Genomic DNA, 17,738 nt, shown 5'->3' on the forward strand with positions numbered 1-17,738 from the left:
TCGGGGAAATGGTGCCGGCCTCCTGCGGAAGCCACTGTCAGATGCCGACACCAGCAGGATTTAAGCAGCTACACACCTGGGGATCTGGGGCACACTCCTCTGGAAAACTACAAGGATTCTCAGGTATTCAGGGCAAATAGCAGATTTGATTGAATTAGAAAAGCAAGTTATACCCCAGAAAGGGTTCGGTGCACAGCTGACGAGAAATGCAACTTGATTCCTCAAATTCTGGGTATAAGAAGAGTGCCCATGGCTTGCACAAGGTGATTGGAGGACTCTTTTACAGCTCAGAGTGCTAAAATGGTGCAATTTCAGGATATGAGAGTACTTGAAACTATGAGTACTCAGCACTACCACGTGGAGAAGCAGCAGATATTCCTGGCACGCAGCTCAGCTGTAGATTCACCACTAAAACTGAGGCTAGAACAGCCTCAGAGTCAGCAGGGAGAATTTATCAAGTATGAATCATCCAAAGTGAAATCTTCTTAAGGCACCCAAATAAGAACTAACATGCCTTACAGGAGTTCAATGGCAAAATTAAAATGAGAAGTCAGCCAACTCATTTTTTCCTCCCTCTTTTAAAATTAATATTACACAAGAAATAAATGTCTGCAAAGTTTTTTGCCTTTCTACTGAGATGCTAGCGAGACAGTGTTGGTCAACTCCAGCACACAGGGTAAAAAAACAGTTCAAAGGCAGCTCAGCCAAAGTTTGTTCTCACCGGCTAAGTTCTTCAAGGTTTTGCTGCTCTTTTAGCAGGTATGCCAGCTGGACAGCCAGCTGCTCCTTCTCCTCATGGATCTTCTCTCTTGCTGCCCTCTCAGCATGGAAATCAGAACAGTAAACCTCCATCTGATCAGAGAAATGAAATAATGCTGAGAATTTGTAACTTATATGTCAAAATAGCAAATCTGTATCATAGTCTGCATCTACTTAAAACACTCCCACAGCACCTACACACTGCAAAGTGAAGACCTGCACTACGTACAAGGTGAAGAAGACTCAGGAGTTTCTGGATTCTCTAGAAGATGCTTCAAGTATCTTACCCGGGACAGTGCTGTACAGAGGCAGAGATAAGGTATAAACAAGCAATAAGGAGGTGACCTGACCAATGACACAGACCCATCTGTGGCAGACAGTTGAACTGAGCCAAGATGCCACTTCTGTGCCTTAAGTGTGAGGCAGACCCTTTTAAGTCACTGTTTACACATACACTGCTTTGAGTAAAATCATCCCTGAAACATGCAGTGATTCTTAGGCCAGTGGTTTTACATACATGAACACATCTATTCCCAGCTTTTGTTTGTTTTTCCAGGCTCCAGCACACACAATTCCTCCTACAGAACCATAGGATATGGTGGTAAAGGCTATGCAGGCATCTGTAAGGCAGGCTGAGTAAGGGAACTGGGCTTTGGAATTGAGGAAGCAGATCATTCAGTATTCCAGAACAAGCCATTAAATTGCTCCTCCTGGTTTCTGAACAGTGGGTGTGGGAAGTAGCAAATTTCTGGAGAAGAGCCCATACCTGAGCACGGAGCACAGCCATGGTTTCGAGGTCTTCCTCTTGCTTAGCAATGATCTGCTTCATTTCATCTATCTGGAGCTGCTTTGCTGCAAGGGCTTGTTCTGCCAGCTCCACCTTTGCGTTCAGTTGTTCCACCACGACTTTATCCACTCTGTTGAGCTGCAAGGAAGAACCATGATTATAAGATGAACTCAGAATGTGAAGCTGCTTGAAGTGAAAGTTTACTTCTTGCTCCTCCTGCCCTTGGAAAAGCTTCCACTTCTGGTCATCAAAGCAACTTGGACTAAGACAGTACTGGGGACTGAAATTTTAACTTCAAGATTACTTTGAGCTTTCAAGCTACACTGTATCAAGTCAAAAGAGAACTCCCTAATGGACACTGCACAGGCTGTTCTCCCAGTTTCCACAGTTACACCGGAGAATCTGGCAGTTCCATGGAGCCTCAGTTATGAGCAAGACCTCACTGTGACACACATTATATTTAAGATTACAAAAATATTTAGAGGCTTCCCTTCCCAGATTTACAAAATACACTGCAGGAACACCTAAATACCTCTGCGTGTTACTGATCTCTAAGGACTGGACTCCACAGAGCACTGCAGAATACAGAAGTACTCATGTAGATCAAGTTTTCTGTATTTGACAGCACATGATGTATGTGTGTTTCCTGCCTAAATTTGTTCCTAAACACATTCTCCCATCCCTTTCTGCTCCCCCTCTAAGTAATAATTATTTCTTCTTGTGATGAGTTTACCTCTTTGAGTTTCATTTCATCGATTGTTTTCCTTGCCTCATTTACTTCAGGAAGGAGTTTGCTGTATGCATCCTGCAAGCTATTATATCTTGCCCTGTTTATGATAAAAAAAAAAAAAAAAAGAGGTGAAAGTTTGGATCACTTAAAAATTCTTTGAAATCTAAATAATCTGTTTTAAAAAAATCCCACATAGCCCATCACTAGCTCCTTCAAAATAAATCTGCATTTCTGATGAGAAAAAAATCACGTTCCATGTCTCCACATCTCTCTTCCAATGAGTTGTGTGCTGCTCTACCCATGGACTGAGTCCAAACAAATGTCCTTATTGATCCTTATTATATATATAAAAACCCTTGTTGATGCATTTCAGATTGAAGAATCCATCACTCAATAATTTTACATCAAGCTCACAAACTCTGTTAAAAATCTTATGAAGATATCCACATCTTCACTCAGAGACTTCAAGTGAAGGAGAATTAATCAGAAGAACCAGACAGAGACTCCAAAGATAATATGCAGCCTCTCCAACAGAGAGAAAACTGTCTCCAGGCAGTTCAGCCTCTCTTTATAGCTTGGACTCCTTACATGGATTGCACATGAAAGGAAGAAGGGAGCCAGAACAAACAGTGAGTCTTTATCTCAGCTTCACTGTATACTTACCTCTCTTAGTTGTAAATATATTGTAGAGACTGTAAACTTCCTAATTAACATCCCTTTCTCATCATTGCCACCCCCTGACTAGACACTACCCCCCAAGCTGTGGATGCATTTACCCCTGCTAGTCAGTGGGGCAGATGGTGTCACTTTGCTGCTTCCTCTGCTTGAATATTATTCCTAACCCTATTCTGTCTTTGACTTGATGACAAAAGGAAGATACAAGGCAGAGCGCACAGTTCCAGTTTTCTTAAGTGAGGGGTTCATTAGATGAAAGGAAACAATTTGGGCCTAATGTAAAATGCAGATTCCAGATTCAAAGTAACAGAGATGCTGAGGTGAATGCATCATTCTAGTTCAGACTCTATAAACATAAGATGGTTTCAAAGGATGCAGAACACAAACCCGTATTTCAGGTTCAATACACCTTTGGCCAGGTTCTCTTGGACTTCCTTCCTCACTGACAATACTTCCCCAAAATACAAAACTAAGTCATACTCACTTTTCTTCATGTGTCTTGGCTTGTTCCAGCTTGACTTCTGCCTGCATGCTCTCTACCTGAAGTTCCAACTTCCTGATGCTGTATATTAGCTGCTGGTTCTCCTCCAATTCTGATGCAGCAGCTGAGCTTTTTCTTTCCAGTACCTGGCACCTGACAGAACAAGGAAAAAAGGTTGATCTATCCTGTTCATCTTTTCCTGCTAGATTTGGCCCACTAGGCATATTACAAAAAGAATCTTTGTGTGGTTCACTTTAAAGGCTTATTTTGATTAAGAAAAAGGAAGGACAAAAATGAAATCTATACACAACCATCAGAAGACAAAGCTTATGAAACCAACATTTACTTTCCTGCTATTATGAATCTCAAAGAACTGGAATTTGGCAGAAAACTAAACAAATAAACTGAGGCTTCTGTAACCACTTTTTATAACCTTCACAATTAGTCTTCAAAAGTTGAAGACTGTTGATGTGAAAAGGGCCATGATCAGGTCCCTTAGCTTCTTCCCTGAAGACCAGAACAGGGATTGATTAGATGCAGCAGAAAACAGGAAAGATTTGCCTATACATCAGGAAGGATTAAAACCTAAATCTTGAAATTCACAGCACTGGGGTTCTATTTGTAGAACTAGGTTGGCAGCTCAGGTTTTCTGACAATTACTATATTTCTGTACTTTCATCTCCACTTAAAAAGAAGAAGCAATCTTTTACAGTATGTCTATGAAACAGATATTTAAGTTGGTATTTGTAGAGCTGGTGAGCTTCCACAGTGAGAGCTGTCATACAAATATATACTGGGTGTCATGGCAGAACTTTTGTTCTTCTGAACCTTACTTTTCTTGAAGCTTCTTCTGAATCAATTCTGCTTCTTTTAACTTCTCATGAGCTTCCTGAAGCTCTTTAAACAGAGCACAAACTTGCAAATTCAGGGCTTCTACTTCACTGCCAACCTTTTAGAGAAAAAATAAGAAAAATTACATATGGACAAGTCAAGATGGGAAAGCTGCAGGCTAACTAGGAGATCTAACCAGGAAGTATTCTTTTTCTAGAGAAAACAGCATGTCAGTATGCATCATTGCCCTGTGTAATCAATAGTAAGGCCCTGAACACATGGCTTCACAATTCCTAAATGTGGCAGAACCCCATTTTGACTTAACATTTTAATAAATTCTGAGTGACTCAAAGACAACACTATTACTGACTTTCCAATGTTGGCAGAATACACCTCCTACAGACGGGAAACATCTACATTTTCTTTCTCAGAGTTCCCGATTTAAAACACACATGAGCAGAGCAGGCAGACTTAAGTGATTACTGCCACTCCCCTAAGCAATAGTTACAGTCTGTCAAAGAAACACAAGTGTTTGACCCCTAGGTAGGCTTCCAGTCTGCTGCCATCAGTGAGCTCTTTAGAAAGAGGTCTGACAGCAGATGGAGAACTGAGGCAGCAGTTTGGAAGCAGACTAAAACCTTAGACTTTCTCTTCCCAGTTACATCCTGTACTGGCATTACGCCCCCCCCTCCATTCTAGTTTTCTTATTCTTGTTTTGGGCAGAAAGCATAGAACACAGAAGTTTGTATGCATTGTTATTTATTTTGATTACACATGAAACCCCTCCAGCCAACTGGCACTCTCCCTACACACATCAACCTCTCCTACACCACAAGCCTGAGTACCACAGATCTGGAAGACTTCAGTTCTTGACTTTTTGAAGGAGAAAATACAAGCCTAAATTGTAATTCCGTTACCATGCATTCATTAATCAACTTTGCAAACTAAGAAGATGATTTTTAGTAGAACTCTAATGACTTTTGTTGTGAGTTACTTGCCCTTTTACTCAGCCTTCAGTCCACAGGAAGATCACTGAAGGACCCTTAAGACAGGCAAAGAGAAAAGAAGAGGAAAGAAATAGCAGCTGGGCTCTCCTCCAACCCAAGACACAAAGGACACCTCAGAGTTCCAATTCTTAAAATATATTCCCACACTCTAGAAGACATGAAACCTTTGACTCCTGCTGGTTTGTAGTCTCTGGAGCTTTCCTAAAGAAACATGTGAATCTCATGATCATGCTAGCATTGACTTAATTGTCCCTACCACTATAATGTTCACTGATAATGTCTTATCAAATGCACTGAAAGTCTCCAGTCCAGCTTGAGAATGAGCAGGGTGGTTGTGGCTAAAAAGACACCAGGTGTTATCAAAAGCAGGCTGCTTTCCTAATTCCTTGAAGAAAAGCTCCATTTTTCCAACAGTGTAAGTCTATCACTTCCCCAGGCAACTGAAGCAATAGAAGTTGTTAATCCATCATAACCTGTGAACACTTCCAGCTTTCAACTCAGAGCAGAAGTGTGGAACTCAGCCAGTGTGACTGAAGGGCAGACAGAACACAACTGTCTCTCGACTGATACTGCTGGGGACAGGCCTCTGCAAGCTGCCCAAGCTAGTATCATTCACCAGTTATATCATACATGTTTCCTATCTATTCTACCATCATAGTTGCAAAACAAGCCACAAAATTATTTTATGCAGGAATCCGGCTAATTCAATCACACTCACAGATGAAAGCATTGATTTTTGTACTTGATGGCATTTCAATTTGCAGAAAAACAGATATCACTAGAAACTGCCTTAACAGAAAATGTATCAACAAATGAAAGTATGTATGTCTGACTTCTAATAAAGCTGGAGTGTGAATTCTTGTGCTCTGGTGAAAGCCATCATAATTCAATATATTTTACTTAATTGGAACACAATCGATCTGTGCTTCGGGAAATCAGGTCTGCCAGCCTCACTGAAAGAAAAGGCTAACTTGATTTAAAAAATCTCAGTGCAGAGTACAGACTGTTTCTCCCTAAAACCCATTTCTTAGCCTGGCCAGAAAAGGAGACCCTAAAACCTAAACCACCTAAATCCCAGCCTCCTAGATCTCTGCTTCTGGGAAGCTTGCAAGCAGCCTGCTAGGGAATCCAGAGCAGTAACTGCAGTGGTGCTTTAAGATAACTTGTCTTGGGAGACCTGACCTTTTTTTCCTCCCAGCCACTCCTCTCTCCAAATGGAGCCGAAGCAGGTTTGAAAAACTTGCCATTCTCTCAGGATGTCTTCAAATGCAGTGCCCTCAAATGATCCACACTGCACCATTAAATATGTACATTTTACAACAGAGGGAGATAACAAGAGCTCTGCTGACAAGAGTCCTCTGATGAAACCAAGCAGCATACAAATGGAAACGATTGCCATCACAAGCATGTAATTATGCTGACCTCAGTATCAGCACTTAGATGAGGAGCATCTGGCTCAAGCTATAACTCAGGCAAAGTTGAGAAAAAATAATGGAAAGAATTAACTGAGGCATCATCTGCTTTCCTTAGAAAGAACATCTCTTGGCCTGACCACAAACTGTTCTTGTTTTAACTAAGCCAGACCTGCACTAAAATACTTGTCCTGGCCTTCAGAAGGGCACATGTCTCCAGCAGGTCCCACAGCATATTTGCTGTGGAGCACCTCAGATAACCCACACTGCCTGCGCTGAACCTGGATGGATCTCCACTACTGCAGGAGCTTACACACTTACCTCACACACAGATGCCTAAAACAACAGGCACATTAATGTAGGTGTCTGAATCAGGAGCTGTAATCCCAACCCCAACATCCATTCCAACCCTTAACTGAAAACAACAGGACTGACTTTGCCTGAAACGATGTCTTAATCCAAGATAATTTTAATACATCTCACCAAACACATGAAAAAAGCACCAAACCAAGTACCACATGAGCTCCACATTTAAAGCCTGTTTTACAGTATATTGTAATTGGACTCTGATCCAAAAGATGACCTAGGCATCAGTGAGGATATTCATCCAGTCTGGAAGACTTTCTGGAGCTAAAAATGACTGCAACTCTATCTGTTTAGTGGGCATGGCCAGGGCAATGAGGTATACTTGAAGTTATGTCATGTTTCCTTAATTCTTGGCCACTAATCTCACCTCTTCTTGCTGGCTGATGCAATCTGGAACCACCTCCAAGATATTGATTGGAAAGTTCAAAATTCACTGCTGTACCCTGTGCAGGGTAATTGCTCTCTGAGTGCAAGTGGAAATCTAGGCCCTGAGGTTGTTTGCCTCAGTAAGTTTTATGTTGTTAAATCTCAGCTCAGGAGGACGGGTACTTACAGCCTCTGAAGTTTCCTCCTCTTGCTGTTCAGTTTGTGTCCCACCCTCCAGGCAGCTGGTGGTCTCCTTCTCTAGCTTTGACAGTCTGGAAAACAGAAATATCCAACAACAGTGGATTTGGCCTACATTTAAAATGAAATGGTGGCTATTAAAGGATTTAATGCAAATGATGCACTGTTTTTCTAACATCATAGCCACAAATAAGAGGAAGAATTGAAAGCACTGACATGTAGTAAAACTTGCCCAGTCATGGAAGCTCCTGAAGAGCAGAGGACACCCAGCACGTATATTTAATTAATATGGATGTTTAGGTCTGCAGGTGTGGTGAAGAACAGTGACATTCAATCAACAATGCTCATTCTCTGATAAAGTCCAAAACTGCTAACCCTTTGGAAATGGGTCAGTCTGTTCACAGAATCCAGGAATTAATATTACCTCTGTTTTCCTTTGATAATTTCAGAGGCTGAAATTTCTAAGAATCATTTGGATGTGCCTCATTACCTCTTCTAGGAAGACCACGGAGAGGCAATTACTGTGTCACCAACCTTTCTCAGTAGGTAATGTCCAGGAAGTCTTACTCTATCTCTGTGAAGTGGGGATTTATAACAGCTACTGCTTAGGCAATTTTCCCTGCCTGAAGAGTCATGCTGCTTTACAGCAACGTAACTGAGCTCAGATGGACACTTATGCAAGTCTCCCTGGAAAAACTCTCTTAGGCAAGTTTGGAATTAAGACTTATTTTAGACGTTTCTAAGGAGCTTTTCCAAGCTCACACATTGCTAAATGTAGCCTGCCAGTATCACGAAGAGGAGTGTAATCCCTGTTTTATACATAGTGATTTGCTTAAGGCCACATACACAGATGATTCATACAAAGAACTACGGAGGAGTGAGTGGAGTGAATGTCCTCAAGTAGTCATCATATCATTCTGACATAAGCTGGGGAAAGTTTGGACCCAAGAGGAAATGGGAACTTTGCCTTGATCTGTAGTGCTACAGGAAATAAGAATAAAAAATAAGAATAAAATAAGAATGGAAACTCTGTTGATCATGGAAGAGAACCTGTGGTTTATCCCTGTGAGGATGACCACACAAAAACATTATTACTACCAAGAACTCAGGAAATTAATTATCCAGGCCAGACTGATATTTCAGCTTGTCTCTGATCAGTCACAGACTTGTAGCTGCAGCAACCCTGAAATAAAACAGCTCCAAATACTACAGTACACCTACTTCATACCTCTCTTTGGTATCCTGCAGCTCCTTCTCAAGTTTTTCCCTCTTCTGAGTTTCATTTCTAAGGCTGCAGAGCAGCTGACTCACAGTTAGCTCCTCAGACTCCAAATTCTTCGATTCATCTGCAGGTTTGTTTCTCCTTCAAACCAAACCAGAAGTAAATTAAAACAGCTATGATTTTACTGGAGTATTCTCTAACCACTAGTTCTGGGACCCAGACTGAGAGGCCACCATTTCACACAGTGCTGAAAAAGAACTTTCTGAGCAAAGGGCTTATTCCTAAGAACTAAGATCTACCCACAGGCCATTAGGCACAGTCCTTGTCTGTTCAAATGCAGTCCTTGCTTTGCACAGTGCTCAGTCCCCTTAAAGCTGGGAGAACAATGTAGTGCTTAAGCAAGGAAAACAAAAACAGTCAAGACAATGCAAAACCCAGTGCATTTATTCTAACCTACTTTGCAGCCCCTTCTGCAAAGTGCTGCTGTCTGTTCCCAAAATAACATATTTTTTTTCCAATGAAACATGCAATATTCTTTATCTCTGTCTCACTACTTTCCAGGAAAGCAAGGCACTATATATATATATATATATAGCCACCAGAAATTGTGGTTTTTTTTCAGAAAAAAATCCCTTCAATATTTCAGCTCCCTCATATTCTGTATCTCTTTTCAAAATCTCATGGTACTGCAGAAGTGAACAAAAAAAAAATAATCTGAAAAATAAGGTAAGTTAATTTCCTGGTATAAAATCCTGTATTCCATTCCCTTCATTTTTATGTCCACTCAGACAGAGAGACAAAACCCCCTAGCTATATAGGTGGGTTTTATACACTGAACATTCCAGAAGCTCAGCTGTAAAACGTCGTTTCAAACTTTGCTTTTGTAGTTCAGAACAGAAAATAAGAGTCTCTATGTGCTTTTGACAGCTACAAGTCTTTTGTGAGCAAAATTCAATAGCCCAAAGACAGCGTTCAGCCAAGACATCTTAAGCAAATAACTTTTATCAGGGGACTTCTAGTGTACTGTTCTACTCTTACAGAAATAAACCTGTCCAGAGTGGATAACATTTCTCTGGACCTGTTGAGAGCACCAGTCTAAAGTTTCAATGCTGCACAGAGACACATGGTGACACAGGGAATATTTTAAGAGGTGCATATACCCTGTTCTTGTAGATACAGCCCAGATACTCATCAAAAGGTAAGCAACTCCCACAGAGAATGTCATCTAATGACAAGCTGAATACTTGCAGATCAGACTGTGGTCATAATGTCTCTGTTTCATCCCTAACCATAACTGTACTTTCCCTTCAACTTCTTAACTGCATGCTGAGGGACAAATTTTCTATGTCATTACACTAAAACACTGTTCTCCCTTGCATTTATGTAGGGAATGACAGGGGTTTAAGGGAAAACCTGTCCACGGAGCACAGCTTGCTGGTCTGCTATGGCCTTAGCATTTTCTACAGCTTTTCTCTCCAAAAGCAAAGGCCACAAAGTAAATAAAAGAGTTCGGCCACATGCATCTAGCTGCTAAACTGTATAGAAAATGGGAAGCTTAATAGTATCAGCTGTCTATGTCCACGAGGACTAAAGGTTCAGCTAGTGGCAAGGAAGTCCCTTGAGCCCTGGAGCTGATGTAAAAATCAAATTTTGAGAAGCAACCTAAACAGAATGTTGGTATATTAAGCTTAGTAACCTGAAAAATAAGGACTATGTCCTTGCACTGTCTGTCTACCCCACTGTGATACACTTTATACTAGCCATGCACAAACAGATCAGAGAGGGTTCAGATCTGAAAGGCTACAAGACCTCTGATTCTTACCAAATCATTATAATTGGGTAGAGGACAGATACTCTATTAGATGGTCTCAAATAAGTAGAAGGGAAGGAGTCCCTGCAGGCCCTCTTTATTTTTTTGTTTGACCTTCCTTAAAAGCTGGCAAGTCAGCATGTATGTAGATGCCTGTCCAAGTGGCCAGAATATGCACTCCCTCTTGTCAGCCCGTGAAAACTGGAAGGAAAAATGCCAGAGCTGAGGGTCTTTCTGACACGGCTGGAAGGCAGAGCTACTGCAATGGAGAGATGCAAGGCCATAGAAAACCACAATTTTCTAGTGTATGCCTCACAGAAAAAAGTTCCTTCACACTGGAAACAAAGTATGTTTGAGAAGTCTGAATCACACCCATCACACAAGAACATACATACATGTACATAGACATGTTACTGGTCATTTCATCACTATTCTCTTGATGTTCCTTTGCAGTTCTAGTTATTTCTTCCTAGGAAAGAAAAAACAGTACCAGCTTGGTATTTGAACTACACAGGACACAGTTTTATTTACTTAAGGAAGGAAGAAAAACAGGCAAAATTATGCTAGCCATATAAATAAATAAAACAAAAAACTCCTACAGATCAGTTTCATGTTTAGAAATTCTTAACTTAAAATACTTCACATGCCTTTCCTGTATCTCTTCCAGACTGATCAGAGAAGAGGACAACAATGAGATTTGACCTTCTCTTTTCATCAGCAACTTCAAGGGCATCTCTGCCCTATGAAGATGATTAGGCACCAGGCAGCAACAGCCAACATCACTGCAGTTGACTTTAAATGTAAGCCTAAAAAACACTTTCTTGCCTCCCAAAAGAATCACTCTTCTTTCCCACTACAAAACTCACTCCTTAATCTTTGCAGGCCAAAGAAAAATCTTTGTAGCACAAAAAGGACATATCTTTGAAGGTTTGTTGAAGTTCGAAGTTTCCTTCAACAACTCAAAACAAGTTTTAATTAAATTATCTTAATTTCTTGTTGAACTTGTACTTTCCAGAGAGGAACTGCTATTTGGGCAATAGTGGAGACCCAAATTTTCACATTTTGTATTTTTCAGATAGGAAGAACAGTAGAAAACGTAGATTTTTGTGCCTCTAGAGAACACCCTACAGCTTTGTACTTAGTTTTGTTTGCCTGCAACTTTGTATCTGTCAGGAGAAAGTGAGTCCCTTTCTCAAAACAAAATGCCCCCCTCTATGCAAAGGTGTTGCCAGAAATTGCAACTAAAGTAAGACTCAAATTTTTAATTAGTCAGAAGTCACCTGTTCGACCATGTTGGTTTTCCAGAGAGTATTTTTAATTCAATGAAGGCTACCTATGAAATTAATTTATTTTGAGCACAAAGGTGGAAGGACAAAAAAAAATCCCAAGTCCTTTACCATTACATCTGGTACCACACAAGTGCTCCATGTCAGGTAGTCTAACTCTTCTCCCAGATGCACAGTGTCTGTATCTTGTGTTACTGCTGTTGCTGTCACTTTGCTGTTTCCTCACTAAGAAGCACATAAGACTTTTAATTAACAGGGGTATAGATTCACTCTTTCTACTAAAGGAAGACAGGGTGCTAAATATCTCACTGTAGAACGTCATCAAGTAAACACTGTCAACATAATTACATTCAAGTCCTGACTTCCTCATCCTTTAGCCTGTACAAGGAGAAAATTCAGTCTGCAAAAAAAAAACTGGAACCAAAGTTTCTGGCGATAGGTCAGTGTATTCTTTTTATTCCACTCACGTTCATCCCAATCTCCACAAAGGAATCCTCTGCTGATGAGATGTTGAGCTTGACCTGCAGCTCTGAAATGATGGCTAGCAGATCTGCCTTCTCAGCCTGGAGCCGCTGCACCTGGCATTTCAGCTGCTTTGCTTCCTTCTCCAGAGCCCCACAGCCCTCCTGGGATAAACAAACCCTGCATTATTCAACCAAAAGGAAACACCAACCAAGGAGCATAGAGCCTAAACGTCACAATGGGGTCCTGCAACCTTGCTTTGCCTGGAAAAGTCCAGTGTACAGATCCCTAAACTATGCTTTGGGCCACTAGACAGCAAGAAGTCTAACCACTGAAGGCATAGTAATCAAAGGATGATCATCCTGCTTCTGAAAAAACATGGGCCTTGTTCTCTGAATGCACAGATAATTAGGATGTAAATCTTTGCCCTAATTTATGCCTTTCACTATATGTATTTTTTCAACCATATCCTTAGTCCTCTTTTCCCAAATCTACCTAAGATTCTGCAGAGAAAGGACCACTGGGCAGAGAGCTTTTCCACACACCTCACCTTCAGCCTTTCCTCACCACACAACTTCACCGTACCCCAGCTCCATGTATACATTTCTCCCTGCATTCCTTCCCTTCCACAAAGCCTCTGTCCCTCAAGAGATTCTCCCCAAACCTAATCTCTCCTTCCAGTCAGGACTGTCTCCTTCACCATTCTGCTTCTTCATTTTCCCCAGGATCCTCAAAACCCTCTGTTAAGCCCCTACATAACCAGAAAGCCTCCTATCTTCCTGTCCTTTAGCTGCCTTTCCCCATTATGAAATTTCTCTGTGAGTTTGTTTCTTTCTCATTTTGCAATCCAAGCCTTCCACCTCATATTAATGTCTTTATTACACCACATACCATCAATGTAAAATCTGGACAATTCCTGGAGTCTGAATTACATTCTCATCTATCATTCATGCCAAATCTGCAAACTCTTGCTATACTGAAAGTGTTTCTCATCCTGCAGAACCACCCTACCCACCTGACCTGCTGCTGTCTCTGTGCTTAGGCTGTAAGAGGATGCAAATAGTCAGCTCCAGTAAAGAGGAGAGTGTTTTACATCAACCTGGACTAACTGAGGTACAATTCCAAGAGAAACCCTCCTATGAATGCTGCTTTATCACTGAGGGAGGCAACACAATAGATTTGTGATTTGCCTTGAGTGAAATAGAGATGTCACTTAATGGGAGCAATGGACCTCAGTTAATAGTAAAACACAGAGGTGAGAGAAATTAGACTAATTTTAAGTCAGTCTTTCTGTTAGAGGATTTTTGTCAGGCTTTTTTTAAACAAAAAAGAAGAAAAAACAATTAAAGTAGAACTAAGTGAAAGTGATTTTGGCTTAAATGGCAGTGAGTCTGAAAGTCATGACTGGAAATGAAAATGCTGCTGTCTAAATTACAGTTATCAACAGTTACTAAAACTGCAAAGAATCAGAAAAAACAGGGCTTACTCTATGGGTACTATAAGTACTCTTGATATGAGGTAATTAGAAGCAATCTATTTTTATTTATCTGGGTTTTGAATTACTTAAGCAGGTTGGATTACTCAGTCAGCAAAATACTTTCAGTATTTAAAGTACAAGAAGTTCTGAAACAGGTAGAGGCAGAATAAATCCTTTACCTCCCCATAAAACCTATTCCAGATTTACGAAATTCTGAGTTTCCTTGACAATTCTGAAACAAATTTTAGCCTGTAAAGGCTGTTTGAATAACACTTACACAATCACATTGTTTATAGATGACTTGCTTCCCCCTTTTAACTTCTGAACTCATTGGCCAATTTTTATTTACACACTTGTGTGTTTTTACAGAGCTCTATAAAATAGGTGGTCAGGAAAGGAAAGGAGTGTGCTAGTGTCTCTGTTGAGAAGAAAAGTTAATACACTCCTCCTTCATCAGGCAACAGAAAATCCATATGGGTCCTGGAGGTATCAGATACAAGGATTCATCAGGTCGGCTCTAGCATGAAACTTCTTGTTAAACATGTCTTCACATAACCATGGGGGACACACAGTAGGTTTTGTTTTAACAGTCTTTTTTCACAGATGTTTTTGGTGTTACCTGCAAATTGATGTTGTCTGGCCACTAAGCAATCACCTGTTTAATTAATTTAACTAATTAAAATGATGTGTTACAGAGCCTAAGGTTAAATGGAGGGAGGAAGCTCAGTCAGACTAAAATAGGGCAGAAGAAGTACAGATCTAATCTGACCTCAGTAAGAGAGTTTTTATGAGAGGAGAATGATACCATAAAAATAGATATTTGTTTTGTTTTTCTTACATGTCATCTTCTCCCTGGAAACACACACACACAAAAGCAAATAAAAAATCAAGAGAGATAATCTAACAAGCAAAGGGAGGGACAAAGTCAAGAGATAACCAACACTAAGCAAAATAAAAAATGAAAGTTCACTACAAATGTTATTTTCTTATTTATTCAATAACGTTAATTGTTATTGTTAATTAAATGTTAATTAAGAAGTAAAACATCTCACATGTGGCACAATTACTATACTCTGAGAAGACTCATTTTATAAAATAAGGCAAGACTTCTAGTCAGAGCATAACAACAAATCTTCAAACCTCCCCATGTGCTGAAGGCACATGAATGCCCCAGACTTTCAATTTAAAATAATATCAATCCAATCAATTCCTTATTTACCATTTCAGCTCCTTCTCTTCCCTTTAAGCTCTGAAGTTGTTGCTGTAGTTGTTCATTTTCAATGCACTTGGCTAGCAAGCACTGCTTAGCTTCCTTGAACTTCAATTCATAAAATTCTCGTTCTTCTTTCTGCTTCTCTCGCCAGATGGAAAGTTCCTCGTATCGGTCCTTCATAGCTTGGTTATGCACCTTCATGGCTTCTAAACGACAGCCAGAGACAAGACATGGGTTCACATTAATCCTCTGCCAACAAATCAGCACATTTCCCCTACACTGAGTTCAGCCTTCTTCAGTGGGTTAGGGTATGCAGTGCAAACCTCCTCCTCAAGTACCTTAAATACCAAACCAAACCCAAACTTATTGCAGTTCCTTAGCATTTTAATAAATAACATTAAATCCACTACTGAAATCACATGCCCACACTCTCAATTCTTGACTTATTCCTTAACCAAAAAGTACAAGCAAGAAGTCTTGTTCAGAAGAGGTAGTTGGTGTCTTGCTGCATGTGTTATTTACACGATCAGTGCAAGTGAAACTACTGAGCTGAGATTCTGCAACTCCTGAGGCTTGGTAGGAAAAACAGACATTTCAGACCAATAAATCACTGCATGAAAACTGATGTTATCAAAGTCTCAGATATGCTCAGCAATGCTCTACTTGAACATGTGCTTCAGATTTTGATTGACAGCACTGAAAAAAATACACCCAACCCAGTTCTCCCAGGCTGGGCAGCCATGCACGTGTAACAAAGTCAGTATATAACAAAGTCAGTCTTACAATAGCAAAATGCTTACAAGGTTTGTAGTAAAAGTCAGTGAAAGTATTTCAGACTTGTTTTGGTTTTTTTACAGTAACGAACTCACAGCCAGTTTCTCAAGAATCGCTTCCATGTTGTGTTTTCCAGTAATTTCTGTTATGTCCTGATGTCATATTATAAACTGCCAACAAATCCTTCAGGTTGTGTAAATAAATGTAGCTCTGGAGGGTGATTCTGAAAGGTATGAGTTCCAGCAGCTGTAAATACGGTCCCAAAACGTTATCTTATATGATATGGGACCTTTTAGCAAAATACCAGATGCACACCTAGAAACAGCTTTCCTGCCAGATACCCAGGAGACTCCAAGACAGAGAACTTGGACCAGGTCCAGAAATGATTTGGGTGGAATTTAAACACAGCACACAAAGATAAGTGACTAGATGCTCTGCTGCCATATAAACAGTGGCAAGTACCTCTGTCTTCTACACAGAAAATTCACAAATCCCTTGGGTTTTATTCTATACATTAAAAAAACCCAACAAAAACATACCTGACACCTAAACTCCTGAGATGCTGAAGCAAAGCTCTCTCACCTGAAAGACTTAACTCATTAGGCATTTTCAGGGAAACCGATTGATTTGTCTCAGATAGAGCCTGCCATGGCCACAACTTCCTCCTGAAGCACAGAAGATGCTGCCACATCTAAACATTCATAGTGTAGGATAGCCTGCTCCAATTCCCCTCTCTGCCCCAGGGGGTGCAGCTCCTTTCAGAGCCCATCCTAACACAAAGTGTTCTGGGCATTATGCAGCTCCCATCCCTCCTGGGGCAGCTATGGCAAAACATTGTAATGGATTGTAATGATTGTAATGCAGTTGCCCAACAATCCCAAAATACAAACCAAACTAGCTTTTAGATGTTAATCAGTAAAGAACATATCATAGAAATGTTTTATCCCACCTCCTAAAATACTGCCTATATGTGTAATTCTGAAGCAATTGTTTCACCCATAAATTGGGCTGTTCTCCCCCTAATCTTGCAGACTGATTCAATTTGATGTGTCCTATAAAACTGGCTTTCCCACTCCCAGATTTGCTTATATCATGAATGCTACCCAGCTATGAAAAGTTATCTAGCAAGGGCAAATGAGCACAGAACGCATCCAAAAAGCCACAGAGAGCAGACTCAGTACTTTTGCATTCCGAGTCCAGTTCACATGCATATTCACCTTTTAACTCATTGTTCTCAGTGATCAGTTCTTTCATCTGTTGTACCATCTCCTCTGGGGTGTAGGTGCTGAGGGTGGGGGCAGCCAGGCTGTCTGTTCCATTTGCCATGTTGCTCCTGGGATGCTCTCCATTTTCTGCAGTTCGGTTCTTCAACTTGCTGGACATCTCCGAGGTGTCACCTGCAAGGTTTGCAAAGAGGAGGTTCAAGGTGAATATCAGAATATTTTTTTTTTACTGTGAGAGTGACAGAGCCCTGGAACAGGCTGCCCAGAGAGGCTGTGGAGTCTCCTTCACTGGAGACATTCAAACCCCCCTGGATCCTGTGTGATGTGCTCTGGGTGACCCTGCTCTGGCAGGGGGGTTGGACTGGGTGAGCTTTTGAGGTCCCTTCTAACCCCTAGGATTCTATGATTCTATGAAAGAGAAAACTCTCAATTTCTCGCCCAGTAAACGTTTATAAACGAAACATAACCACACATCGGTTTTATTCAGACGAGCAAGCCACACATCCTGCCGTAACACCTTCCAATCCCTCTGACCTGCCTGGCAGGACTGAGCCAATACAGCAACATCATGACGGCCAAGACGTCCTCTCGGGCTAAACCAACCCTTCCAAGGGAGGCCCCCTGCTCGGGGGATGAAACAAGAGGAGCCCCTGCCTGCC

General features: G+C 40.9%; 1 protein-coding gene across 1 annotated transcript in view; it reads right to left on the reverse strand.

The window, feature by feature from the left end:
* OPTN (optineurin) overlaps nucleotides 1-17,239 on the reverse strand; it is an 18,228-nt gene extending 989 nt beyond the window's left edge. The window contains exons 1-11 of the mRNA XM_010001265.1: nucleotides 17,074-17,239; nucleotides 15,089-15,288; nucleotides 12,398-12,556; nucleotides 11,040-11,113; nucleotides 8,841-8,975; nucleotides 7,602-7,686; nucleotides 4,266-4,381; nucleotides 3,436-3,585; nucleotides 2,280-2,373; nucleotides 1,526-1,684; nucleotides 722-852 (exon numbers count right to left, since the gene is read on the reverse strand). Of these exons, the coding sequence (XP_009999567.1) occupies nucleotides 722-852; nucleotides 1,526-1,684; nucleotides 2,280-2,373; nucleotides 3,436-3,585; nucleotides 4,266-4,381; nucleotides 7,602-7,686; nucleotides 8,841-8,975; nucleotides 11,040-11,113; nucleotides 12,398-12,556; nucleotides 15,089-15,288; nucleotides 17,074-17,239 (1,469 nt within the window). The remainder of the gene's footprint in view (nucleotides 1-721; nucleotides 853-1,525; nucleotides 1,685-2,279; nucleotides 2,374-3,435; nucleotides 3,586-4,265; nucleotides 4,382-7,601; nucleotides 7,687-8,840; nucleotides 8,976-11,039; nucleotides 11,114-12,397; nucleotides 12,557-15,088; nucleotides 15,289-17,073) is intronic.
* Nucleotides 17,240-17,738: the final 499 nt, after the last annotated feature.

The sequence above is a fragment of the Chaetura pelagica genome, unplaced genomic scaffold, assembly GCF_000747805.2.
Source record: "Chaetura pelagica isolate M959 unplaced genomic scaffold, ChaPel_1.0 scaffold66, whole genome shotgun sequence".
In the NCBI taxonomy this organism is placed as follows: domain Eukaryota; kingdom Metazoa; phylum Chordata; class Aves; order Apodiformes; family Apodidae; genus Chaetura; species Chaetura pelagica.